This window comes from Alligator mississippiensis, chromosome 1 (assembly GCF_030867095.1).
Source record: "Alligator mississippiensis isolate rAllMis1 chromosome 1, rAllMis1, whole genome shotgun sequence".
In the NCBI taxonomy this organism is placed as follows: Eukaryota; Metazoa; Chordata; order Crocodylia; family Alligatoridae; genus Alligator; species Alligator mississippiensis.
Window position 1 is genome coordinate 213603072 of NC_081824.1, and position 26217 is coordinate 213629288.

General features: G+C 45.6%; 1 protein-coding gene across 3 annotated transcripts in view; it reads right to left on the reverse strand.

The window, feature by feature from the left end:
* WDPCP (WD repeat containing planar cell polarity effector) overlaps positions 1 to 26217 on the reverse strand; it is a 292599-nt gene that overhangs the window by 148387 nt on the left and 117995 nt on the right. For all 3 annotated transcript variants that reach the window (XM_014595109.3, XM_019500762.2, XM_019500763.2), the window contains exons 8-10: positions 18027 to 18141; positions 13129 to 13262; positions 8037 to 8228 (exon numbers count right to left, since the gene is read on the reverse strand). In XM_014595109.3, coding sequence (XP_014450595.1) covers positions 8037 to 8228; positions 13129 to 13262; positions 18027 to 18141 — 441 coding nt within the window. The remainder of the gene's footprint in view (positions 1 to 8036; positions 8229 to 13128; positions 13263 to 18026; positions 18142 to 26217) is intronic.

Sequence of the window (26217 nt, forward strand, 5' to 3'; positions counted from 1 at the left end):
GGCAGAAGGCTAGCTTGGCTTAGCAGGAAACTCTTCAGTAAACTAAATCACAAAAAGCAATCTTATAGGAAGTGGAAACTTGGACAAACAACTAGGGAGGATATAAGAGTATTGCTTGGGCATGCAGAGAAGGCCAAAGAATGATTGGAGTTGCAGCTAAAAAGGGACATGAAGGGTAACAAGAAGGGTTTCTACAACTATCTCAGTAACAAGAGGAAGATTAGGGAAAGTATGGGTCCATTACTGAATGGGGGAGGCAACCTAGTGCCAGAGGATGCAGAAAAGACTGAAGTGCTCAATGCCTTTTTCACCTCAGTCTTCACTGGCAAGGTCAGCTCCCAGACTACTGCACCTGGCAGCACAGCTTTGGGAGGAGATGAGCAGCCAACAATGGTAAAAGAACGCATTAGGGACTATTTAGAAAAGCTGGACATATACAAGTCCATGGAGCTAGATGGGATGAACCTGAGGATGCTGAGGTATTGGCTGATGTGATTACAGAGCTGCTAGCCATCATCTTTGAAAACTCATAGATTCATAGATGCTAGGGTCAGAAGGGACCTCAATAGATCATCAAGTCTGACCCCCTGCATAGGCAGGAAAGAGTGCTGGGTTTAGATGACCCCAGCTAGATGCCTATCTAACCTCCTCTTGAAGACCCCCAGGGTAGGAGAGAGCACCACCTCCCTTGGGAGCCCGTTCCAGACCTTGGCCACTCGAACTGTGAAGAAGTTCTTCCTAATGTCCAGTCTAAATCTGCTCTCTGCTAGCTTGTGGCCATTGTTTCTTGTAACCCCCGGGGGCGTCTTGGTGAATAAAACCTCACCAATTCCCTTCTCTGCCCCCGTGATGAACTTATAGGCAGCCACAAGGTCGCCTCTCAACCTTCTCTTGCACAGGCTAAAAAGGTCCAGGTTCTCTAGTCTCTCCCCATAGGACTTGGCCTGCAAGCCCTTAACCATATGAGTGGCCCTTCTCTGGACCCTCTTCAGGTTATCCACATCCCTCTTGAATTGCGGTGCCCAGAGTTGCAAGCAGTACTCCAACTGTGGTCTGACCAGCACCCGATAGAGGGGAAGTATCACCTCCTTGGATCTATTCGTCATGCATCTGCTGATGCACGATAAAGTGCCATTAGCTTTTCTGATGGCTTCGTCACACTGCCAACTCATGTTCATCTTGGAGTCTACTAGGACTCCAAGATCCCTTTCCGCTTCCGTGCCACCAAGCAGGTCATTTCCTAGGCAGTAGGTATGCTGGACATTTTTCCTCCCTAGGTGCAGCACTTTGCACTTCTCCTTGTTGAATTGCATTCTGTTGTTTTCTGCCCATTTGTCCAACCTGCCGGGCTCTAGCAAATGTGAGCCTTGATAATTTCTTCGAAGACTTTGCCAAGGATGGAGGTGAGACTGACTGGCCTATAGTTGCCTGGGTCCTCCTTCCTCCCCTTCTTGAAAATGGGGACCACATTGGCCCTTTTCCAGTCCTCCGGGACTTGGCCCGTGCGCCACGAGCATTCAAATATTCCCACCAGTGGCTGTGCAATGACATCGGCCAGTGCCTTCAGTACCCTCGGATGGAGCTCATCCGGGCCTGCCGACTTAAAGGCATCCAGTTCCTCCAAGTGACTCTGCACCATCTCAGGGTCTACGCATGGTAGTCTGGCGCCTTGCTGCTGCCTCTCTACAATCCCAGTGAGAGACTTGTCTTGCCCCTCGCTTAGGAACACTGAGGCAAAGAACTTGTTGAGGAGTTCAGGCTTGTCCCCCCTGTCTGTCACCAATTGCTTCTGCCCATTTAGTAGGGGTCCTATTCCTCCCTGGGCCTTCCTTTTACTCCCTATATATCTAAAAAACAATTTTTTGTCATCCTTTACTTGGGATGCCATCCTCAGCTCCATGGTAGCTTTGGCCCGTCTAACTGCCTCCCTACAAGCACGAGCAGAGGAGGTATACTCCTCTTTGGTAATTTCTCCCTGTTTCCACTTTTTATATGCCCCCCTTTTGGCCCGTAGGCTGCCCTGGATTTCTCTGGTCAGCCAAAGAAGCCTCCTGGCCCCTTTCCCTCTTTTTCCTCGCATCGGGATCGTCTCCCTCTGTGCCTAAAGGATCATTTCCTTAAGGTACAGCCACCCTTCCTGGGCTCCCATCTCTTCAAAACTGCTACTCTGCAGTGCGTCCAGGAGAGGTCTCGGATGATTGGAAAATTGCAAGCAGAGTGTCAATATTTAAGAAAGGGAAAAAGGAGGATCTAGGAAACTACAGACCAGTCAGCCTTACCTCAGTCCCCGGAAAAATCATGGAGCAGATCATCAAGGAATCCATTTCTAAGCACTTGGAGGAGAAGAAGTGATTAGGAACAGTCAGCATGGATTCACCAAGGGCAAGTCATGCCTGACCAAGCTGATTGCCTTCTATGATGAGATGGTTGGCTCTGTGGATGTGGGGAGACTGGTGGACGTGGTGTACCTTGATTTTAGCAAGGCTTTTGATACGGTCTCCAATGGAATTACTAGCAAGGATATATGAGCACTCAGGGTGCTCGGGTCAGGTCCCAGAGGTTTGGAAGAGGGCCAGTGTCGTCCCAATCTTTAAGAAGGGGAGGAAGGAGGATCCAGGGAACTATAGACCGGTCAGCCTTACTTCTATCCCAGGGAAAATCCTAGAAAAAAATTATCAAGGAACACATCTGTGGGAGCCTGCTGGCTAATGTGATGTGGAGGGGTAACCAACATGGGTTTATAGCAGGCAGGTCCTGCCTGACTAACCTAGTTTCTTTTTACAACAAGGCCACCAAATGTTTAGATGCAGGAGTCAAGGTGGATGTTATTTATCTGGACTTCAAGGAGGCCTTTGACATGGTATCCCATACCATCCTTATTAATAAACTGAGGAGATTTGCCTTGGACAAATTGCTACCCAGTAGAATGGGTAGCAAACTGGCTCAGGGGTGACACTCAGAGGGTGGTGGTGGATGGGTCAGTGTCAGCCTGGATAGATGTGTGCAGTGGAGTGCCTCAGGGCTTAGTTCTGGGGCCAGTGCTGTTCAACATCTTCATCAGTGATCCCGACGATGGGGTGGGAAGCACCCTGTTCAAATCCGTGGATGACACAAAAATATGGGGTGAAGCTAACACCCTGGAGAGGAGGAACCAGATCCAGGCTGACCTCAACAGGTTGGGAAAGTGGGCAGAGAGCAACAGGATGCAATTCAATAAGGACAAGTGCAAGGTGTTGCATCTAGGCAGAAAAAACTGCCATCATACCTATAGGCTGGGGGCAGAAAGAGATCTTGGAGTCACTGTTGACTCCAGGATGAACATGAGTCATCAATGTGATGAAGTAGTCAGCAGAGCAAATTGCACCTTGTGCATCTGTAGATGCTTCACAAACAGGTCCAGGGAGGTGATTCTCCCTTTCTACACGGCAATGGTCAGGCCGCAGCTGGAATACTGTGTCCAGTTCTGGACACCGCAGTTCAAGTGGGTGCGGACAACCTGGACAGGGTCCAAAGAAGAGCCAGTCATCTGATTGGAGGCCTGCAGGGAAGGCCCTACAAGGAAAGGCTAAGGGACCTTAACCTTTTCAGCCTCTCCAAGAGAAGGCTGAGAGGGGACCTTGTGGCAGTGTACAAATTCATAAGGGGAGAGCAACACGAAGTAGGAGATGATCTATTTACCAGGGCACCCCTTGGAACAACAAGGAACAATGGCCATAAGCTACTGGAGAGTAGGTTTAGACTGGACATTAGAAAAAAGTTCTTCATGGTCAGGGTTGCCAGGATCTGGAATGGGCTTCCCAAGGGAGGTAGAGCTCGTCCCATCCTTGGGGGTCTTCAAGAGGAGAGTGGACAGGCACCTGGCTGGGATCACATGATCCCAGGTTTGGTGACCCTTTTCTTGCCTGCCGGGGCAGGGGGTCGGACTAGATGGCCCACTGAGATCCCTTCCAACCCTAGAATCTACGAATCTATGAAACATCTCACAGGCAAGCTAAGGAAGTATGGGCTAAATGAATGGACTGTCAGATGGATAGAAAACTGGCTGGAGGATCAGGCTCAGGGAGTAGTAACCAATGGCTCAATGTCTAATTGGCATCTGGTAACAAGTGGAGTGTCCCAGGGGCCAGTCCTGGGGCCAGTTTTGTTCAATATCTTCATCAGTGACTGGAAGGGCATAGAGTGCACCCTCAGCAAGTCTGCAGATGACACCAAGCTGGAGGGAGTAGTATATACGCTGAAGGGTAGGGCTAGGACGCAGAGTGACCTAGACAAATTGGAGGACTGGACCAAAAGGAATCTCATGAGGTTCAGCAAGGACAAGTGCAAAGTCCTGCACTTAGAATGGAAGTAACTCATGCACTGATACAGGCTGGGGGCTGACTGGCTGGCCAGCAGCTCTCAGTAATGCCAACTCTTGCAACAAATTGTGAGACTCGCGATTTCCAAGTCAAATCAACTCTGACTAATGATGTCAGGACAGAAGCCTCAAATCTCAAGAATTTTATTCTGGCATGTGTAGAGAGTGCCCAGCAATCTGTGGTAAGTCTGTGGAGGGAAAGGGGCAGGGGTAGAGGGAAGGGACGAGGGGAGGCATATCGAGGCTCCCATGGTGAGGGAAGTAGTGGGGCAGAGACTGGGGTAAATGGGGCCCCAGGGCAACAGAGCTGTGGGCAGCTCATCCAGAGGTGTGGGGGAGGGGGATATGGCTCCCTGCCACTGTGCACACCCCTAGGGGAGGCACTGGGGGCATATGCCCTCTGGATTTGTGCGTGGGACAGAAGCAGGCTGCCCACTCCGGGATCGGGCTCTGCACCCTGCCGCCTTTGCCCTGGGAGCCACACACTGGCTGCACTGTGCATCCTCTGCCCACTCAGCGGGCAGCAGGAGGCACACATGATGTTGCATGACTCCCAGGGCAAAGGCAGCAGGGTGCTGAGCCCTAGCCCACCTCTGCCCCATGCACAAATCCAGGGAGCACATGCCCCTCATGCCTCCCCTGGGGGTGTGCACGGAGCTACCTCCTCCCCCTGCACCTCTGGATGAGCTGCCTGCAGCTCTGTCACCAACCTGTGACCTGACCCATCTGTGTGTCTGTGTGTCTGTCTCTGTGTCTGTGCCTCACTCCCAAGCCACAACCCCCCCTAGTCTTGCTGCTGCCCCTCACTCCTGACTCACACTACCCTGCATCCTGCCAGGGTATGCAGGAATCCCCCCCCCCCCCCCCCGGGGCTCCAAACCCCACACGCACACCTACAGCCCCCCCATACCTTCACAAATAACGCCCCGCCTTCCCCAACACACACACTTAAAAAATAACATCTCATGATTTACACACCAAATCTCCTGATTTTTAAGAGTTTGTCTTATGATTTTTGATATGGTGGGGTTGGCAATACTGAGCTCTGCAGAAAAGGACCTGGGGGTTACAGTGGACAATAAGCTGAATATGAGCCAACAGCATGCCCTTATTGCCAAGAAGGCTAATGGTATCCTAGGCTGCATTGGCAGGAGTCTGCTGTTTGTGAGCAGCAGGTCAAGACAAGCATGGTCCCTAGTTGACTACTCCAACATTTGCACCAGGAAGTTGTTCTCAACACTCTCCAAAAACTTCCTGGATTGCCTGCACATTGCTGTACTTCCCTCCTAGCAGATGTCAGGGTGACTGATGTCCCACATGAGAACAGGGCCTGTCATCGGGAAATTTCCGCTACTTGTTTGAAGAAAGCCTTATTCACTTCATCCTTCATGACATCATCCTTATTGCTCTCTCCTCTAACCCTAACCCAGAGACTTTCTCCAGTTTCATACTGGAGCTCTGACCAATCATATGGCTCTTTTTACATAAAGTGCAAAGAGAAGTGAATTACTGACCAGTAACAAGTTCTGCAAGAAGCACTGTCCAAATCCATATTCCATTTTAAATGTATATACACCTCAAGCACTGGAGCCTAGAGACTCTAATATTACCCACACTGCCACTTCTCATGCTCTGTGCCAACAAAAGGCACCAAGAAAGAAGGCTGTTTTTATGTACAGATGCTGCAGTGACCAGGTGGCCTTTTTTTCAAACGGTGGACTCATCAGGGCAGCAAGGGCCAGATATACAATCTACTAGGAGTAGCTCAGTTAAGCCTTTAGGAACTTAAATGCAGGTATTTAGGAAAAGACAGAAAGATCCTCCACAGGAGGGTGGTGAGCTGTGAAAGCAGGCAGGTACCCTGTGACAGAGGTGAGGTCATGACAACTCAGCTCTAGAAGGTATTTTAAAATGGCTAGAATGGAGACAACAATATCATGTGACACCAGTCAAAACCTGGTTGATTAAGCCAGGTAACATCATTCAGTAGAGTCTTCCTGCTATGGATGAGAATGCCTCTGACAGATGAGCAGGCTCATGCTATCACAGACCACCATCCAACATCCAGGCTGAGATGCCAGGTAATTGGATCTAGATAATCTCCCTTGGTTCTAGAACAGCTCTTGAAGTAATAAGGAGAGTCCCCACTGGAAGCTGGATCTGGAGAGTCCCTCCATTTTCGGGACAAATCCTGGGGTCTGGATAAGGAAAGCTTGCAATGTTGAGATGTATGATTCCCAGGTGGCAGGACCTGTCCCTGGAATTGTCTCTTGAAGAACCACACAGTGCCTTGCTGACACTGGACCTGAAACTAAGAAACACGAAGGGCAGGTCCAGAGATTCAATGTCTACTCCGGAAAGGATTCCATGGTCATGGGGAGCACAAGGGTAGGTTGACCTGGAACTGCAATCATCCTTCAAGTAAAAAAAAAAAAAAGTCAGAAAAGGAAACCTCAACTACTGGTTCTGGTGACTAGAATGGAAGTCTAGTTCTAGAACAGAATTGCTCTGATGACTAGAAGGGAAGTCTTGTGCAGAGAAATATTTCATGACACCAAGTACCAGAGGGCCAAGAAAAACTGGCATGTTCACCCATCTGGCATGTTGACACATGGCTTGAGCCAGTGGACTCTGGCTCAAGCTAGAGAGTGAGGTTACTTGGTGCAATGAAATGAGGTGGCACTGTAGAGCTGCTGGAATGGTGAATGGAATGGGATGACTGGGAGGCTGCTGAGGCACATGCTTTGATAGACCTTCTGACACTAGTGCTAAAATCCTTGGTGCCAGATCATCAATTCTCTGATAGCTAGATGCTAGTGTCAAAGAGCTAAAGAGCGCCTTGGAATACGTTCTTTTGCTTTTTAGACATTAACAGGATGGATTTTCCAGAATGAGATGTGATGCTTGGTTTGCTTCCAAGCACAGTCCTTCTGAGCCCAGAAATGGAATGATTTGCACTTAGCATGTTTCCTAGGGAGCTGAGACTCTCATAAATGGCAAAGGACCATGCATGGCAAGCATAACCCTGGTACCAGAGAGACTTATATTGAAATCAAGTGACCAGGGGAAGCTATGCTAACAGATGATAGCAAGGCCTGGTCAAAGCAAGGAGAAAAAGGAGTCTCATTTAGCTACAGAAGATATATTGTACATGGCAGGAGAGCCCTCAGTCCTATTCCAAAAGACAGAGCCCGGACCAAAATGGAGAAAAATAATAAAAATAAACTAAAACGGTTTAGAGATACAGAAGAAGAAAAAGGGTAGAATAGGTAAATTTGTGGAATGTGTACTTGGCCTGCAGCCAGTCTGGAACAGAATGCAGAAGCTCAATTTTGAGCCAAGATGGTTGATAAGAACTGAAGAGTGGAAAGTGCATACAATATCCTTTATACCAGTGGCGCAGAGTGCAAGGAAAGTTAGGATTTATGCATGGTGTACAGGTACTTTCCAGGGCAAAAAATATGTCTCTGAACAAAAGTGCTTCAGTGTTTATATGCACAACAAGAGTGGAATGTAGATGTGGATAGGAACTGCTTTTTCAGTGACTTATACTCTTTTCTGCTATCTTAAAATTAGCCATTATTTTTAGCCCCAAGTGTGAATTTGAATTGAATATTTTTATTTATTAGCAAATCTGAAAATCAAGCAAGGGATGAGCAGATATCATTCAGAACTCTACCTCCATTCTGCCACGTGCACAGCTTAAAAGCAATAAGTTGGCTCTGTTCCTTTCACTGGACATAGGAGACCAAGGCCATGCTCCATCATTAGTAGCTGACCACCAGCAAATGATCATATCTTGCATACAATTTATTGCCAGATGACGTTTCATCCTCCTATTTTCTGGTCCAGGTATGTCAACATAAGAAATCTAGCAGAAAAAAGAATTCAGAAAATACTTAAAAGTTATAAAACAATATATTTGAAGGATTAAGGTGTAATTATTATACATGTCTGCTGAGATTTATACACTCACAGATCCTCTATGTTCATATAGGTAGATATAGGCTGCATTTAAATACATATCTAAATATAAGAAATCTCTCTCTGCATAGAAAGAGACATGTTCACATTCAGTTTTATTTATGGGGAGGGGATTGGAAAGGAAAGGAATGTGAGTTAAAAAGGAATTTACAGCAATGACTCCAATCAATACCAAAATGTACAGTCATGGTTGCTTGACAGCATCGACCTACACATAAGGATTTAAGCCCAGCCATATAAAATGACAAGTTCTGTGATTCTGACCAAGGAGTTAAGCCTACTGTTTAAGACACATCATCAAACATTAAAGATAGTTCACAATATTTAAGAAAGAATGAATTTCAACCCCCAATCAATGAATGCAGCCAAAAATATCCATTTTGTAACAGAATATATACTTTTCTGCATAATGTGGATGAGCTACAGCATCATGCGTAAAGTTTATGCAGCTCTTGAGAATTGTGCCTCTATTTCTCAGGAAGGATTTGTGGAATTTATTATTCAAACTATGTTATTTTGGAGCACGGTTATTTGAAAACATGAGCAGTGCACCATCTGGGTGACACATGCCAAGGAAATATAGATTGCACCGCATTTCTGCTTAAGGAATTAATGGAAGGTTGATAGCTGGGGGAAAAAAAACTATCTTGCCATTGCTGGTCAGCAATAATCGAACCACTTTCTGGGGATTAAGCGCATGGCTAAGCCTACTGGACCAGACACTAGCAAAGGGCAGGGGGTCTTCTTATCAGAGAAATGCTTCTGGAGCCAGTCTCACTACATGACAGATTGCTTTCATATTCCTGTCTGCAAGGCAACAAAGGATGGCAGTAATGCGATAATGCCAGAGTGCAATGGGTGTTAAGAACCCGTTGCATTTATGTATTGTATTTAGTAAATAATCAGGCTCATCCAAATTGTGATCTCACCACTCAACCAAGGCCATTAAAATCAAGGTTAATGCTTTAATAATCCTTTGCTGTTTTTTTATATGGTCAAAAAGAACCCTTTTCTATTTGCATGGTCATAATATTATTGACCTCTTCATCCCCTGAATACACATCAAAAGGAACTGAAATCAAAGTAATTACCAATGTTGTTCTCTCATGGTAAACATTTAACTCCTTGTACTGTCTCTTCACTGTTCAGTAAATTGAAATGGATTAAAAAGCCAAAGACAGGAAAACTTGTAAAAGGTCAATATTATCAGTATATTTATCTTGCAGTTTCATTTGTTAAAATTCTGTCAATTTAAAATATAAAAAATGTGGTATATATGCAGTTTAAAAAAGAAACTCTGACATGACCACTTATTTTTGTATAAATTTAAAATGTGTGCAGCATATTTAGAATTGCTTAATGGGTACCAAACAAAATGCATTAATTAGCATTATACTGCAACATTAACCAATCATGTACTAATTTACAATGTAATATTATTTACGAACATTTAAAAAGAAACTCATTATTTCTGATCAATTACACTTAAGAAAGCACTTTAGACACTGACTAATCCCACTGAGAAAAGGAAAGTGGTTTAAATTGCTGTTATACTTTGTTGCACTCCAAGACTATATAGCTCTGCTAATTCACGTAACAGCTCAAATAGTTTTTATGCAGTGTCTCTATCTTGCTATAAAATTCAAAGTAGTATCTCTCTTAAAAAGGTAAAAGATGCCCATACTGATTGATTTACTTGGATATATCTGTTATGCAGATGGAACTACTAGATACATACCAATCATCTGTATTTTAATATGTCATAAAAAATTAGAGTATATTCTAAAGGTAAAAAATAAATCCCAAAGCTAGTGTATATCCCCATAGCCAGGAATACACCGAAGTGAACACAAGCTACTCTCTGCCTCCAAACATGAAAACAAAAAATAAAAATTATCCACAAAGTTAAAAAAAAACAAGTCTGACTTGTTCTCATTATTTGTATTTCAGTTTTTCCTAGAGGCCCTGACCAATATAGGTTACAATTTTGCCATTTCCTGAACATGCATAATTAAAGAGAATTCCTGTACTGAAGAGCTTACAACTTAAGTACATAAGAAAGACAGAAAATATTATCCTCATTTAACAAATGGGGAATTGAGACACAGAAATATTAAGTGATCTGCTCAAGGTTACAAAGAAAGTGTGTGGCAGAGACAGACTGAACTGAGATCTGGGTCCCAAGTCTTGCATTAACACCAAGCCAGTCCCTGTTCTGTTTCTGTCCTGTGCTCTGTGTGCTATGCTTAACTTTGAAAGAAATACTCCACCCCTATTAATAAAGTTAATATTTAGGAAGTGGTTTAGAAAACAAGACAACCTTGTTACAGCTCTCCAGGCTTCCCATTGAAGACTATCGCTGATCCCTTATTGTTGATTGGAACTCTACTGCTGACTGCTGGTGATCTAAAAATGCAATGTTAGTGTGATCAGGGAGAAACAGGATTCTCACTGCAAAGAGTTGACAAAATAGTATAATAGTGAATAATATTTTCTGTTGCCACACACTGGTGTAATTTTGAAGATAATAAAAATTATATTTAGCTGCCAAATAAGCAAGCCTGACACAAAAGAACATTCAATTAAAAAATGCTAATGCCTTTTTTTTGGCTGGCAAAAATATAATCCATAGTGATTCCTACTGATTTCTAGAGAAAGCAATGTTAATATCATATGTGGAAGTCTTCTAGAAGCTCAGCTTTGTCAGCAAACAACGAAACATAACAACCCTATTAAGGAATCTAGGAGCTATTTCTGGTTTCCTAGCACAGTGAGAGGTTTCTATGGATTAGCTTTTCCTTCTTTCCCAAGAAAAATGCCATCACAGTTAGGCCCAGAAATGTGCTTAGCAGTACCCGGAATAAAACTGAGTTACAAGAGTATAAAGCAAGCACATGAAACATGGCCAGTAAAAGAGAAGGCTCAAGGCAAGCATTAGCTCACTAGTTTTTTTCGTTAAAGTTTAGGAGTATAAAAAAAAATCGCCAACCTGGCTTTTAAAGCGTAACCTTAACAAATACTATAGGCAAGGCACAAGTGCGCATCATTTTAAAGTAAACTACGTATCAGCTCAGTTCCTGGTGAACAGTGAACTGTCTCAAATCCACGTTACAGAGGTTGGATCAATCTCGCAAACACAAGTCACTGCTGAAAAGAGGCCTTGAACTGAAACAGCCTGGAAAATGTATTAGATACTCATCCTAGCAGAAAGCATTTCTACCAAGTTAAAATGTAATATGGTAAAACTTAAATTAAACACATCTTTAAAAAGCCTGCCTTACAGATGGAAACTCCCTTACATGAGAAAGGAAATTACTTCAGGGTTGTGATGGGAAAAATACTAGCTAACATAAGGTGGTTTCCCTTAACATTTATCCTGGTTGTAATAAGTACGACACTCTTCCTCTTGTTTACTACATCTTTGTAGCTTTTTTGAGAACAGCTTCTTCTTTATCCTTGCAGTGAATTGGAAAACAACCCCTTCCTTACCTAATTTTCCTGTCTGAAGCTGATGCTCTGCAGAAACTAAAGCATTAATATTCTTTCCATTTCAGTAGCACCTAGGTCCCCTCTCTGAAGCTGAAGTCCCATTTCACCACAACCAGAAAGCTTACCAGTTCAGTGTCTTGTACTGGAACCTGCCTGAGAAGCAGGGTAAATTAGCCTGTACTAAGCTCTATGTTGCCGCAGCTAGGCCACTATTACTACTTGAGTTGGCTTATTTAAACCTAGCACAGATATGTATACCACTCTGTAGTCACAGATGTGACTGTGGCAGAGACCTATCCCAAGCAGGAACAAGGCAGTATTACAGGGTGCATCTACACATGCACTTTAATGCACACTATTTTAGTGTGTATTAAAGCATCACATAAAAATCCGTGACATTACCCTAATGCACAGTAAAATAGTCTCCTGCACAGTGTGTCACTTAAAAGCCAAGCAAATGTACTACTGTGCATTAGCACAGCCTAATACACTTTAATTTAGTACCTCACATTGGAGGGTGCCTATACATGTGTGCGGAGGCTGCTCCGACATGCTGGAATTCCAGTGCATCAGAGCAGATTTGATTGAGTCTTTTGGAGCGTGGCAATTGCCGTACTCTAGCAACCACCTGCGTCTCGAGTATCAGCGTCGAATGAGCTTTAGTTCAAGCACCCCCACCACTATTTTGAAGCACAGGGACCCTGATACATGAGATGCGGCAATGCTTTAATTGAAGCAGCTCTCATAGCTGCTCTAATTAAAGCACTGCCTGCCCTCCACCCCTGGAGCATGTGTAAAAGTGCCCAGAGGTATGAAATTTAATGCACATTAGAAAAGGCGCATTAATGCACGTGTAGACGTGCCCACAGTGTGATAATCCGATAGGGAACTGAGCAAGATTAAGCCACATATCCAAGGTAATGCATACAGGTTCATGCGGTGCAAGTATTTGAACACTGAGCCCTTGTCCAAAGCTATAATCACAAAGCCATCCTTTCTGCCATTTTTCCTAGAACTGGAATATACCTAAAATAGGTATATTGTAACTAGAAAGAGAATTAAGGCTTGGACGAGTAATTGTAAATTACTCTATATCATATATATTAAAATTGACCCCCAACAGCATTTTAAAACATTTTCTAAATATATCAATTCCATGTTTTCTGACTTTGTAATAAAATGTTGTTTTTAGAATTTAAAATATTTTGATGAGTTTAGCAGAATAGTCTGATTTCAAAGATCAGTAATCCATAATATTAAGTTACTATGGTGTTTAAAGACATCATTGACAGCTGTACCTTAAAATCCAAGGACGAGAGTTTTTCAAGTCTTTTGTTTATATCAGGAGAACCTGTCTTCTTTGTAAACTGAATAAAGCAGAGTTTGTTTTGCTCCCAAAATGACAAGATGATGAAACTGTCAGTAAGAACAGCTGAAAAACAAATAAAAATTGTCACCCCTCTAATACCTGCCACTAATGACAAAACAAATTACTGAACCCTCCACTGAGACATTGTAAAATGCATTTTTTCAAGACCATGTCTTAAATATTACATTGAAGCCTTTGTAATCTCCTAAAAGACATCAATGTGTCATCTTGCCAGGACCTTTTTAGAAATGAGAAATAAAGCTTAGGGGGTACTCAGATTAAATAAACCTGAATAAATTATTTTATACCAAGTTATCACAATAATCCGACATATATTTTATGCCTCCTCCTCCTCCATTCTCACGTGTCTTCCTTTCTCAGTTCTTTGCCTATAGTAACTGTAACGCCCACCGATATTTTGGGAATTTGACTTTATACAAGCATTGTTAGCATCTGGGCTGGCCAAATGCAAATCATTATCTGAGCTGCATTTGGTAATTTGACATTGCCACTCAAGCATAAACATAAAAGGATGTAGCGGCAGTAACATTCCAGATGGAACTGCAATAGTCAAGAATGTTATTCCTTACAGCACTTGTGCTTTAGGGTGATATGAACCTGTTGAAAGCTTTATATGTGATATTTTTCCTCTGTACCCTTGATCTATAATCACATGGATGTCCAACAGTAGATGCGCTCTCTTACAGTCTGGAAAATTGCCATGGAACCACAACGTATAACAAAAGTGTTGCAAAAGGTATATGGAAATATTCAAATGTAAAATAGACTAAGTAGCACAGCGAAAAGGGAAAATATCGGTTAACTGAGAAAATGAGTGATTTAACACTGCCAGCAATCTAAGGTTTTCCTAAAACAGCTCTCTGAACCAAAACACATCTAAAAAGATTACTGAGTATTTAGTGAATCAGTGAGATAGTAACAGATGACTACAAATTATTCTTAGAGCCAAATCTGAAATAAAAAATGGCGAGACTGTTGTGAAGTAGTAAATGCAGAGATCCATACTACAAGGACACTGCTAGATAAAATCTTACCCAGTTAAAAAATATTCCTAAAAATTGCTTGTTTTTGTGACTAATACCATCATACAGCCCTAAGGATTTTAAAATTTGTTTAATAATTTACGTTGCTAGTTTACTCCTGCATTATATTCAGCTTGAGCAGAAAAATGGAAATATTGGTTTTGCTTTTGTTTACAGTCTATTGTAAAGCTAGTTTCAGTTTCAGATTGCTATGTACTAACACAGTTCTGCAATATTTGGTGCACTAACACAGTTCTGCAATACTGACAGGGAATGTTAAAATCCAAACAGTTGACATGAAAACAATCCTGTTACTACCAGGTTTTGTAACAAAATTCGGATTTAAGCACCCGTGTGGAGTTATGGTGCATGATATCCCAGTGTATATTTTGTTAGAGTCCCAATATTTTGTATTACTATAGTTATATTTTCCATAGAGAGAGGCACACCAAATCTCAAAACCTATGAACTCTGGGGGGGAAAGAGACATTATTCCAAGAGAAGATGGGAACATAGAGTGGAGAAGTTCTTGTCTCAGAAAAGCTGTATTTGGCTGAAAGGGCAAACAGGAAAGAAAGGTTTTGGCTACAAGGTAGGCCTATCTAATCAGAGCCATCTGGTGTTACTGTAGCAGCAATGCTAAATTACAGGATTGGCTATAGGAACAGATTTCAAATAGGTGGGAAGGTCAGGAGAGGCATTAGCGATTATTGAAAAAACTGAAGACCAAGCACAATTTTCATTTTCTGAATTAGGCATATATTTTGGAGTCATCCATAACATGCAATACTCAGGAATCTGCTTAGGGTAGGGGTAGAGAAAATCTAGGAAAAGGCCCATTTCCTGCACAAGACTGGACCTAACAACATTGGTCAGGCATGATCATAGCATTTTCCACAGAGGCCCTTTAAAGAGAAATGCTATGCATCTGTGTTGTCAGAATCCCCTAACACGTTTTCAAATATTAGACAGGCATTTCAAACCTGCCATAAGACCTCAAAGTTTCAAGTTAAGAATTTTAAACTTCAAGAGGCATTGCTGCTAATTATAAAAATCCTGCATGTAGCTTTGATTTACGAAGATGCACTTTTCCATAATAATCTATTCTTAATTAAGCCAATCCTTACCTATATCACAATATATATTAAACTAAACCATCAACAATGATTAAGTCTCTCTCTCTCCTTTACTATGGAAGCCACAATCTTGTAACTACTGCATATAAAAAAACCTTAGTTTAATAAAAATATTAACATTGGTGGCTAAGCATTCAATAGTCAGGAAACACTAAAATTAATACTGCATGGGAGACCTTAATTCTACTCCGTTTGCATGCATTATGCTACAATCTATAATTTTAAATTGGCACACTACTTAAAATCATACAATAAAACTATCATAAAAATTCTATGCATCTGAAGCAGCTTTACTCTAGATATGATGTAATAGGTAAAATGGACTATTATATCCTCTTTAGATTTAGACTTCTCATATTAAAAACCACCAGGCACTAAGAAGTTATATTAATAATTTTTTTAGCACCCACCACAGGAGAGGGGGAGAGGCCTAAGATGATACATCCCCCATCCCCCCCCCCCCCCCCCCCCCCCCCGCCCATGGCATGGACTTAACACAACTCTCCTGCTGCTCTCCTGCCGGGAGCCCTGTGTTGGCTGCACCACCATGGCAAAGAGTCCCCTGCCTACCTGGCAGCAGCAGGGAACATAACTCTGAGCTGCTGTCCCCACTGCTGCTGGGCAGGCAGGGGACACCTCACCATGGTGGCACAGCCAGCACATGGTTCCCAGCAGAAAGCAAGCAGGGCAGAGAACCCTGAGGCTGCAGCAGGCAGCCTGTATCCACCCCCCATCCCATGCACAAATTTGGGAGGCACATGTCCCTCCGTGCCCTTTCTAAGAGTGCATGCAGTGGCAGGGTGCTACTCCCCACTGCCCACTCCCTGGAGAAGCTTCCCATGGCTCTATCCCACTCCCTGGCCTGCCCTGGGCCCCATGTACTGCCCCAGGCCCAGCCCGTGGCCCACACCCTCCCTCACTTGGGGGCCTCAATCTGCCCTCCACTACCCCCCACCCCCATAGATTTACCTGTAGAGAGGTGGGGGAGCTTCTCTCCACTGCTGACTGGGGCTGTATTCCTGGCCACATGCATGGGCACACACAGACATACACGTGGCACTTCCTGCGCCCTGTTCCCTTTAGCCCCTCCCTGGCAGGTTGGAACTCTTCAGCCTGCCATTTCCTGGTTTTTTTCCGTTGTGAACAGAAAACTCATATCCCTGCATGATACTGGGAATCCGGGACTAATGCTGTCCCAGAGTAAAGGCAGCCCAGGACCAGAACTTGATGTTCCCATTTTGGGACTGTCCTGCCCCCATTTTTAATCTGACATTAATTTGATTCCAAATTGGCAAGAAACTTTTGCAATGAAATTCATCCTTATTAATCCTCTGAAGTATGTATTACTGGACATTTTTGTGCCCAAATAATTTATTACATTTGAAGCACTATGGATTTTTTATGGATCATACTTTATAATTTCAAAAACAAAATTTAAATGCTCAAAACTACATCAGTATTAAAACAATTTTCTTTAGCCAAGGCTGTATCCTGGTTCTTCAGGAGGCTATTTTCATGCCAAAATTTTAATTTTCAACTTCCAGTTTCCTGGGCAATAAAGATGTCCAAAAAAGACGTCTGAAGTTTTGTTTTTTTTTTTCAAATAATGGAAAAACGGGGGGGGGGGTTATCCTTTTCTCTTATTGTACAAGAATGGTTCAGCCATTTTTTAGTATAAACTTTAGCAAATACTTGAGCTTCAGAGACAGACATTTTTAAATTAAAGCCTGAAAACTTCTGAATGCTCCAAGCAAGCAAGAATAAATCACTATGCTGTATCCTTAAATACAGAACCAGAGTTTGAATACTACAGTTTTGTTGACACTGTTATGTTTGTTAATATTTATGACTTTAAGAATACTTTATTGGATTGTAGTAGTTATTTATAAAAAAAAGTAAATGTACTTACAAAAAATATAAAAGCCACAGAATGCTAAATTAAAGTTTCACAAATAACTTTAGTTTTGCTACACCATGTTCTCCCAAGCACTAAAGCCAATCATTCTGGATATGATAGGGGAAAATACACAGTCAAGTTAACAGTCTAGCTGAGATGAAATAACAGACTTTGGGCTGAGGATGAAAGACTAGAGGAAGAAAGAATCAAAACAGTGTGCTCCACACCCATCGTATTTCCAAGTTGTCAAAAAACCTGAGATGAGGTGGGAATGTTTAATATAAAAGAGAATGTTAATACAGTTTTATCCTCACAAATTTGCAAGAAAAGAACGTACTGCTTTATCATTTTAAACTGCAATACACAGAAAAGAACAAATTAGGAAGAGAAAGCCTAGCTCATATAACAAGGCCCCTTGTTTGGGAAGTGTATGGGGTGTGGAACATAACAGATTCCTAAACATCAAAAGGAGCTCTTGTGGACTCATATTTAAAGACAAAATGCGGACTTAAGTTTTCTTTGACTATGTGGAATAGAAAATTCATTCAATATTTGACAAGACTGAAAACTTTGATGTTTAATATTATTTTTAAACTGCTCTTGGTCCTGAGGCTTGTAACTATGGCATTACATGCAATTACTTGTTGTGTTTGCAAGTCCCCAGTGGCAATAATTAGTCTACCTGTTGACATACTATTTCTCCAGCTCTATTGTTAATGTAGGCAATTGATTTGCACATAGGTGTAATTACCATCACTGATGGTGTCGGAGATGAGCTTCCCCACCAGGGTCCTGTCAATCACCACTTTCTCCAGCTGAGGCCCAGAAATGCTTAGGGACACCAGTACACCTGAATGAAAGATGAGCTAAATCCAAGTAGCCAGAAAACAAGACATCAGAAATTAATAATCAAGTAACCAGAATGTTCCAAAGTATACATTAACATTTCTTTGTCATGTAGTAATTTCATCTGAAAAAAAAAGACCTCTCCTAATGACAAAATATGTTACACTCATACTCTGAAAGCGTTATCAATTAAAGGAAAATGTATTGTGACTGTAAATTACATATATACAACAAACTGGACCTTTTCAGCCTCCGCAAGAGAAGGTTGAGAGGCGACCTTGTGGCTGCCTATAAGTTCATCACAGGGGCACAGAAGGGAATTGGTGAGGATTTATTCACCAAGGCGCCCCCGGGGGTTACAAGAAACAATGGCCACAAGCTAGCAGAGAGCAGATTTAGACTGGACATTAGGAAGAACTTCTTCACAGTTCGAGTGGCCAAGGTCTGGAACGGGCTCCCAAGGGAGGTGGTGCTCTCCCCTACCCTGGGGGTCTTCAAGAGGAGGTTAGACGAGTATCTAGCTGGGGTCATCTAGACCCAGCACTATTTCCTGCTTATGCAGGGGGTCGGACTTGATGATCTATTGAGGTCCCTTCCGACCCTAACATCTATGAATCTATGAATCTATGAACAAATAATGAACACTTCAAGACTGGGCCAATATTCCCCATATTTTACATATGGGGAAACATATGAATTCACATATTGGATATTGAGATTGAAACCCTTCACTGTGCGAGTAAAAGGACAACTGAATCAACTTACTTTTAGGTATTAAAGGCAGGCTATATTGCATTTTTCCCTGTTATTTTTCATTTTTCTAAATAAACTAGGCTAAACCTGCTATGCTGCAAAGAGATTTTTGTGGACATAGACACCTTCAGAATTTAGCCCAAGATTTAAGGAAAAATGGCTAGTGATTTAAATGCTACAGTTTTGGTGTGATTGATCTCAGACACTTTAGAGAGACCTGATTTTTAGAAAGCAGCTTGCACAGTACTTAAGTGCACCATCTTCTTCTGTACCTGTACTTTATCTGGCAAAAACTGGGTTTTTGAGTGCTGGCAAAAACTGGGTTTTTAAAATATATAATATTGTATAATTGTAAATTTATAATTATACATTTTATAATAATTATTATTATTTATAACATTCCTCATAAAAGTTACACTAGTGCTTTCATTTCACTGTAGTTACACATAGAAGAAAACTGTTACGTTTAATGTCCATCCCTGTCGTCATTCATATGCTCTTTATCTTGTGTAATAGTGGGCACATCTACACGTGCCCCTACAGTGCCAATGTTACTGTGCCGTCATTTAGTACTTCCTTTTGGAAGTACTAAATGACGGCACAGTAACAGCTATATTGCATGGTGCCAGTGGCGCATGGTTATTTTTAGTCGCTGCGTTGCTGTAGCAATGCACCGTACCAAAGGAGAGTATTGCTACAGCGACGTAGCCGTGGCATCATGATTTCTGCCCACCAACAGTATGTTACCAAAACTTGTTGCTATGGCAATGTAGCATCGTGTGTGGATGTGCCCACTGTCTACTAATCACAAGGATAGGCACCTGATACAGTCATGTACTAGTAATGCCTAGTATGATGTCTCAAACAGCCCCAGAAAGAGGATGGAAACATAAAGCCTAAATACAGTTTCAAAGAGTACTACAGGGATACTTTTAAGTTAATCAAAGGAACACTGAACTACAAGGGACCACCTGGATCATTATGTCCACTCCCTATGACTGCAAGCAAACATCCCTGCTTACTTAATTTCTATTTAGGCCCTGACAGATGCCGGAGTAAAGGAGCAATGGGATCTGACGTGGGATCTCAACAATTGCACTTCCTGCCATGCCACATGTGTGGCAGGGGGTGCAATTGTGGGGTCCTGAATCAAATCCCATTGTGCCATATTGCCTGTGCAGGGGACCCTGATCCTGGGTTTCCCCTGTACTGGCCAGTAGCAAAGCTTGGCTCCCAGTTACAGGAGCGCACCTATATGCTGATGGGACTTCTAGCACATGGTGTACTCCTCCCGCTAGAAGCCCTGCTCAGCTGACAGAGCTGCCAGCCATGAAAGTGCATGGTGTACTCCCCTGACTGGACTTACAGCTGGAGGAGCACACCATGGGCTTCCCTGGCTAGAAGCCCTGATCATCTGACTGGGCTTCCAACCACAGGAGTGCATGGTATGCTCCCACAACTGGAAGCCCAATAAACAGACAGGGCTCCCAGCTGGGAGATGCACCAGTTGGGGGGGGTGGGGGGAACACTCATCTGACCAGGCTTCTAGGTGTGAGAATGCATGGTGTGCTCTCTTGGTTGGAAGCCAGATGATCTGATCAGAGCTCTCTCAGCCATGGGAGCACATGGGGCACCCCAGCTGTATGCTCCAGAGGCTGGGCACTATTCACACATTCAATTAAAGATGTTATAGGAAGCAGCATGAGAGGCCTGCCTGAGCTCCCACCCCAAACCAGGCCCCTCCAGTGACACGTCACCGGAGAAGGGCCCCTCAGTTGTCCAGCACCCCATCCTGCTAAGCTCCTCAGCTACAATCTCCACCAGCAGCTCAGGGAGCCCAAGGGCCAGCCACGTAGCACATGACACCAGTGGCCGCTGGCAGCACCAGATCCTCTCTGGGGTGGGATGGGACTGGGTACTTGCATGCTGTGCCCCACCACCACAGGACACCACCTGGAGCCACGTGCTGTCAGCACTATCTGGGACCAGCCGGAGCTGCTGGCCATGCCAGCCCCAGCCACGTGGTAAGGCCCGCACGAGGAGGATCCTCCCCACCCTTGCCCCACCTCTCCTGCCTGCACCCCTTGGCCCCAGGCCCCACCACAGCACACAGAGAGGCGGGACACAGTGCAAAACTTTATTCAGCAGCCTGTACCCCCACAGCTAGGCAGTCACAGGGCACCTGTGAACGCTTGATGCCCAGTCTGAGGCCAGGCAGAACACGGCCCCTGGTACAGACCAACTTATCTAAGAAATATTGCAAACTCTCACAAACAGCTTCTGTCTCATGGCTCTATAGGGCCCACAGCTGCATGTGGGGGAGAGGCTGCCCTTGACAGCCAGGATGTGGACTCAGGGTCACCACCGCCCGAAGTTAGGGCCAAGGATGTGCTGGCCCCACCAGAGGAGAATGCAGGACCACACAATCTTCCAGCAGCAGCTGGTGGAAATGTTGCAGGACTGCCGTGAGGACTCATGGGCCTGGCAGACAGAGGACATCGCCCACAACCAGGCAGACTGAGTTCTGGGCAGAACTCCTGGACCTGGAGCACGAGCAGCTCCAGCTGCTGTGGGAGCAGAATGCCATCCTGGTCCAGGCAGTGCAGACCATAGACGACAACTGCTGGGTGGATACTGTTTTGGCCCTGGTGGTTGTGTTCGTGCTGTCCACTGCCTGGCCCCCAACCCTAGCCCTGCCTGTCCCCTGGCAGCCATCTGCCACCTTACAGAAGGCTGCTGCCTGGGCCTGGGAGGAGGTCATGCGTCTGCTTCCAGCCCAGCCCCCACTCTGGGTCCTGCAACACCCAGCCCCCCCACCTGAGCCCAGCCCCCCTGCTTGCCCCGGCTTCACACAGGTGCAGAGCCAGAGCTGCCTGGAGCAGGGCCAGGATCACACACCAGCCCTGCTGGCCCTGGCCACCAGCTGCTGGAAGGGGAGCCATCTGTGCCGAGGGACCAGCGGCTGTTGTTGCCCCTGGATGAACCCCCAGCCTGCCATACTTACTGTGGCTTCTATACCCATGGGGGAATATCCAGAGGCCAGATTGCTGGCCGCCTGCCCCTGGGCTCTGCCCCCACCTATGGTCCTTCACTCCAGGATGGGCCACAAAGGACACTGTACGTAGTTTTCATGAGGAAGGTTTTTTATTGTTGGTGGGTGGGGCGGGACTCTGTGGAGGGGGAAAGGAGGTTCTTTGCTGAGTGTGGGGAGGAGGGCTCTATTTGTTAGAGGAGTGGGGAAGGGTGCTGTGGTTGATGCGTGGGAAATAAAAACTTGTTCTTGTCAGACACATGTGCAGTGAGCATGGTGGGGGTGGGTAGGGTGGGTCTGTGGGCCGTGATGCAGGCAAGCTGCAGCAGGGAGTGCTGGAGGGGGTGGTTGGGCAGGGCTTCCTGTACCTGGTACCCTGGCCCTGTTAGCAGGTATGCAGTTCTCCTGGGGCCTCAGCAGGGAAGGCTTACCACTGCTGATGCCACTGCAAGTGGTATTCCTGCTGCCAGGTGTCCTTTGTGCCCCACCCCTCCTCCTCCCAGGCCTCTTGGAAGAGCTTCTCTGGGTCTTGCAGATGCTATGCAGCACACAGGCTGCAGTGACCTGGGGGAGGTTGTCCTTGATGACCTGAAGATGAGCAATGAGGGAGTGCCAGCAGTCCCTGAGGTGACAAAAGGCACACTCCACCAGAGAGTGGGTCTGGCCCAGGCACCGGTTGAAGTAGGACTGGCGGGGGTCCAGGTGGCTGGTGTAGGGCCACATGAGCCAGGGCAGGAGCAGGTAGGTGGGGTCTTCAATGAGGAGGGGCAGGATAGCCATGGCACTCAGCTGAAGGTCCAGCATCCCAATGAGGAGGAGCAGGATAGCCATGGTGCTCAACTGCAGGTCTAGCAACCCTCGGCATGAAGCGGCTGCTCTCTACCCGGCGTAGCAGGCCAGTGCTCCGGAAGATGCAGGTGTCGTGGGCACTGCTCGCCAGCTGGTGGTCATGTGTGTGAAGGCCCCATGGTGGTCCACGACAGCATTGAGCACCATGGAGTGAAAGCCCCTCTGGCTATAAGAGGGGCGGTCTCCATGGGGCAGGCAGGTGATGGGGATGTGGGTCCCATCCAGGGCCCTGATGCCCTGTGGGAATCCCAGAGCATAGATTCCCACCACCTCCAGGGGGTCGTGCATGCAGAGCACGGTGTCCGCTAGCACATCCTGGAAGGTCCCACACACTTCCAGGATGGCCTCCCCAGTGGTGGCTTTGCCCAAGCAGGCACATGTGGCCAGCATGAGTAGGGTCTGTGGGGAGAGGCAGCTGCATGCTGGTGTCCTGCCACTATAGGTGGGACCAGAGCTGTTCCACAAAGTCCTGGAAGGTGGCCCAGGACATGTGGAAGGCCTCCAGCCACTGCTCGTTATTCCAGGTGTGCTGGATGACATGCCACTACCAGTTCTGGTAGTGCCCAGGTGCACCCAGAGGCAGTGGGGCAGGAGGCCCATGAGGGGTGATGGTGGCCCCGATAGTGGCATCCAGAAGCCCCTTGTTGGTGTCCCTGCCAGTGGCAGTTGCGTGGCAGCAGCGGCCTTGGTACGGCATGCTGTGGCTAGGCAGGTGGTCGCTGTGTTGGGGGGAGCCGGGCAGGGTGAGATGGCCATGGGCCAGGAAGAGGTCAGCACGGCAGGCCAGTAGGGCCAGCAACGTGGCCATCAGGAGTTTGGGGAGCTGGTCATTGCTGCCAGGGGCAGGGGCTGGAGCAACCATAGTGCAGAGAGGCAGAGTGGGCAAGGAGAGAGTTGCCGTGTGCTGCCCATGCTGTGCATGCTGCTCCTGGGCAGGGAAGTAGCTGGCCAGAGAGCAACGAGTAGGGCTGCCTTTTGAAGAGGGTGCTGGCTGCTGGCAGCTGCAGCCAGAGCCTGAAGCTCCCCCCCCCCCCCTCCCGGTGGCAGCAGGGGCCCACTGCAGGGCTGCAGGACGTTTGGTGCATCTCCCTAGTCCCTGCATGTGTAGACACCTGCACAAGAATGCTTACTCCAGTGTAGTTTACACCTGAGTAAACTAGCCCGGATCAAATGCATGGGTAGATGCACCAAGAGTTTACATTTTTTCTGTCTATTTTAAAAATTGGTGCCAAATGTCCACTTTTGTTATGGAAGTTTTCATAAAAATTCAGACATCTATCTGACATTACAGGTGTGAAACATACTATTTAGCATGCTATACTCTTAGAGTGAATACCAGGAAAACCTTTCTTGCAATAACATCCATTAGACTGTGTAATAGTTTCTAAGGGAATTGGCAGGAGCCCCGTTTACTGACTCTTAAAAATTGAACAATAAAAGTATAAGAACACATACAATTAGGAGCAGTGCTGAATTGGTAGCAACATAGATTAGATGAGGTCATAGGAATTTTCCATTTCTAAATGTTATGAACCTAGGGCCTTGAACAGGCATCCAGTTCTAGTGGGGGAAATTTTTGAGAAATTTCCCCCATTAGAAATAAGTCTGGCAGAAGGAGCAACATAGCTGCCCCCTCCTCCTGCTCTAAACACCTTCCTCAAACCTGTCATGGGTCTGGGGAAGGCATGGGGAGGAAGCTGCTCCATTCCTGGTCCTGGGAGACTGGAGTAGCAGGACAAAGTCCCTCCTGCTTCCCCGAACCGGGACTCCCATGGGAATGCAGGTATGAGCTTTGAAGGTGGCATGCAGAAGAAGCATCCCTCATGTGCATGCAGGACTGTGTCACTGGCTTTGAAGTGCTGCATGAGAAGCCCTCCTCCCACCCCACAGCATTGCAAAGCCAGCGCTTACCTCTCCCCCCTGACTTCCCCACCTTGAGTGGAGGGAATGCCTGTACGTGAACTAGGATGGCACCAGGGACAGCAGTGTCATTTTCCTGATTTTTCTTTAATTTAAATTCTACATTTAAAAACTACTCTCTCTCTCTCTCTCTCAGAGTTTTGAATTTTCCACATTTTAATTAAGACGGAACAGAATAAAAGATTTCAGTTAGCCATGCTAATGTCCAGGCAGTATTAGGGACAGCAATGTGATTAATTAAATCTGCGTTGCCTTTTTCCCTCATCTATGCCCCCATGATACCTTGCAAAGTGGCATTTATTCAAGCTTAGTGAATGCAGTTTGTGCACCCTGAAACAGTGAACAATACAACACATAGGGTGCGTCTACATGTGCAATTAAAGCCTGAATAAACTGAAGCTTATTTCTCTGAAGTTAATTGCTCCCAGGTGCACTGTTTGAACATGCACCCAGAAGCAATTAACTCCAGAGCACTAAACTCCACAGTTTATTCAGGCACAGCATGTGGAACCAGGGCAGAGCAGCACCGGATGGCAGGGCACCCCAGGGGTCAGCCTGCCAGCCTGAGGCTGCTCTCCCCGACTCAACATGCTGCGAAGGGGTTTGCTGGGGCAAGAGGGAGTTTCAGAGCAGAGCTAGTCACCAGGCAGCCCCCACACTGAAGCATCCTCATGCCCCAGCAAGTTGGGCAACATCTACACGTGTGTTACTGTGGAATTTTTTCCTTGTAAATGGTAGCGCTATCCTACTGCCAAGTAAATTAGTTTACTACAGCCTAATATAGGTGCACAGGTAGATGCCATGAATTTTGAAGGGATGGGAGCCCAAGAAGGGTGGCTGTGCCTAAAGGAAACGATCCTTCGGGCACAAAGCAAGACGATCCCCGAGCGAGGCAAAAAAGGGAAAGGGGCCAGGAGGCTTCCATGGCTGACCAGAGAAATCCAGGGCAGCCTAAGGGCCAAAAGGGGAGCACATAAAAAGTGGAAACAAGGTGAGATCACTAAAGATGAATATACCTCCTCTGCTCGTGCTTGTAGGGAGGCAGTTAGGTGGGCCAAAGCTACCATGGAGCTGAGAATGGCAACCCAAGTAAAAGACAACAAGAAATTGTTTTTTAGATATATTGGGAGTAAAAGGAAGGCCCAGGGAGGAATAGGACCACTGCTAAATGGGCAGAAACAACTGGTGACAGACAGGGGGGACAAGGCTGAACTCCTCAACGAGTTCTTTGCCTCAGTGTTCCTAAGTGAGGGACACGACAAGGCTCTCACTGGGGTTGTAGAGAGGCAGCAGCAAGGCGCCAGACTTCCATACGTAAATCCTGAGGTGGTGCAGAGTCATTTGGATGAACTGGATGCCTTTAAATCGGCAGGCCCGGATGGGCTCCATCTGAGGGTGCTGAAGGCACTGGCCGACATCATTGCAGAGCCACTGGCGGGAATATTCGAACACTCATGGCGCACGGGCCAAGTCCCAGAGGACTGGAAAAGGGCTAACGTGGTCCCCATTTTCAAAAAGGGGAGGAAGGAGGACCCGGGTAACT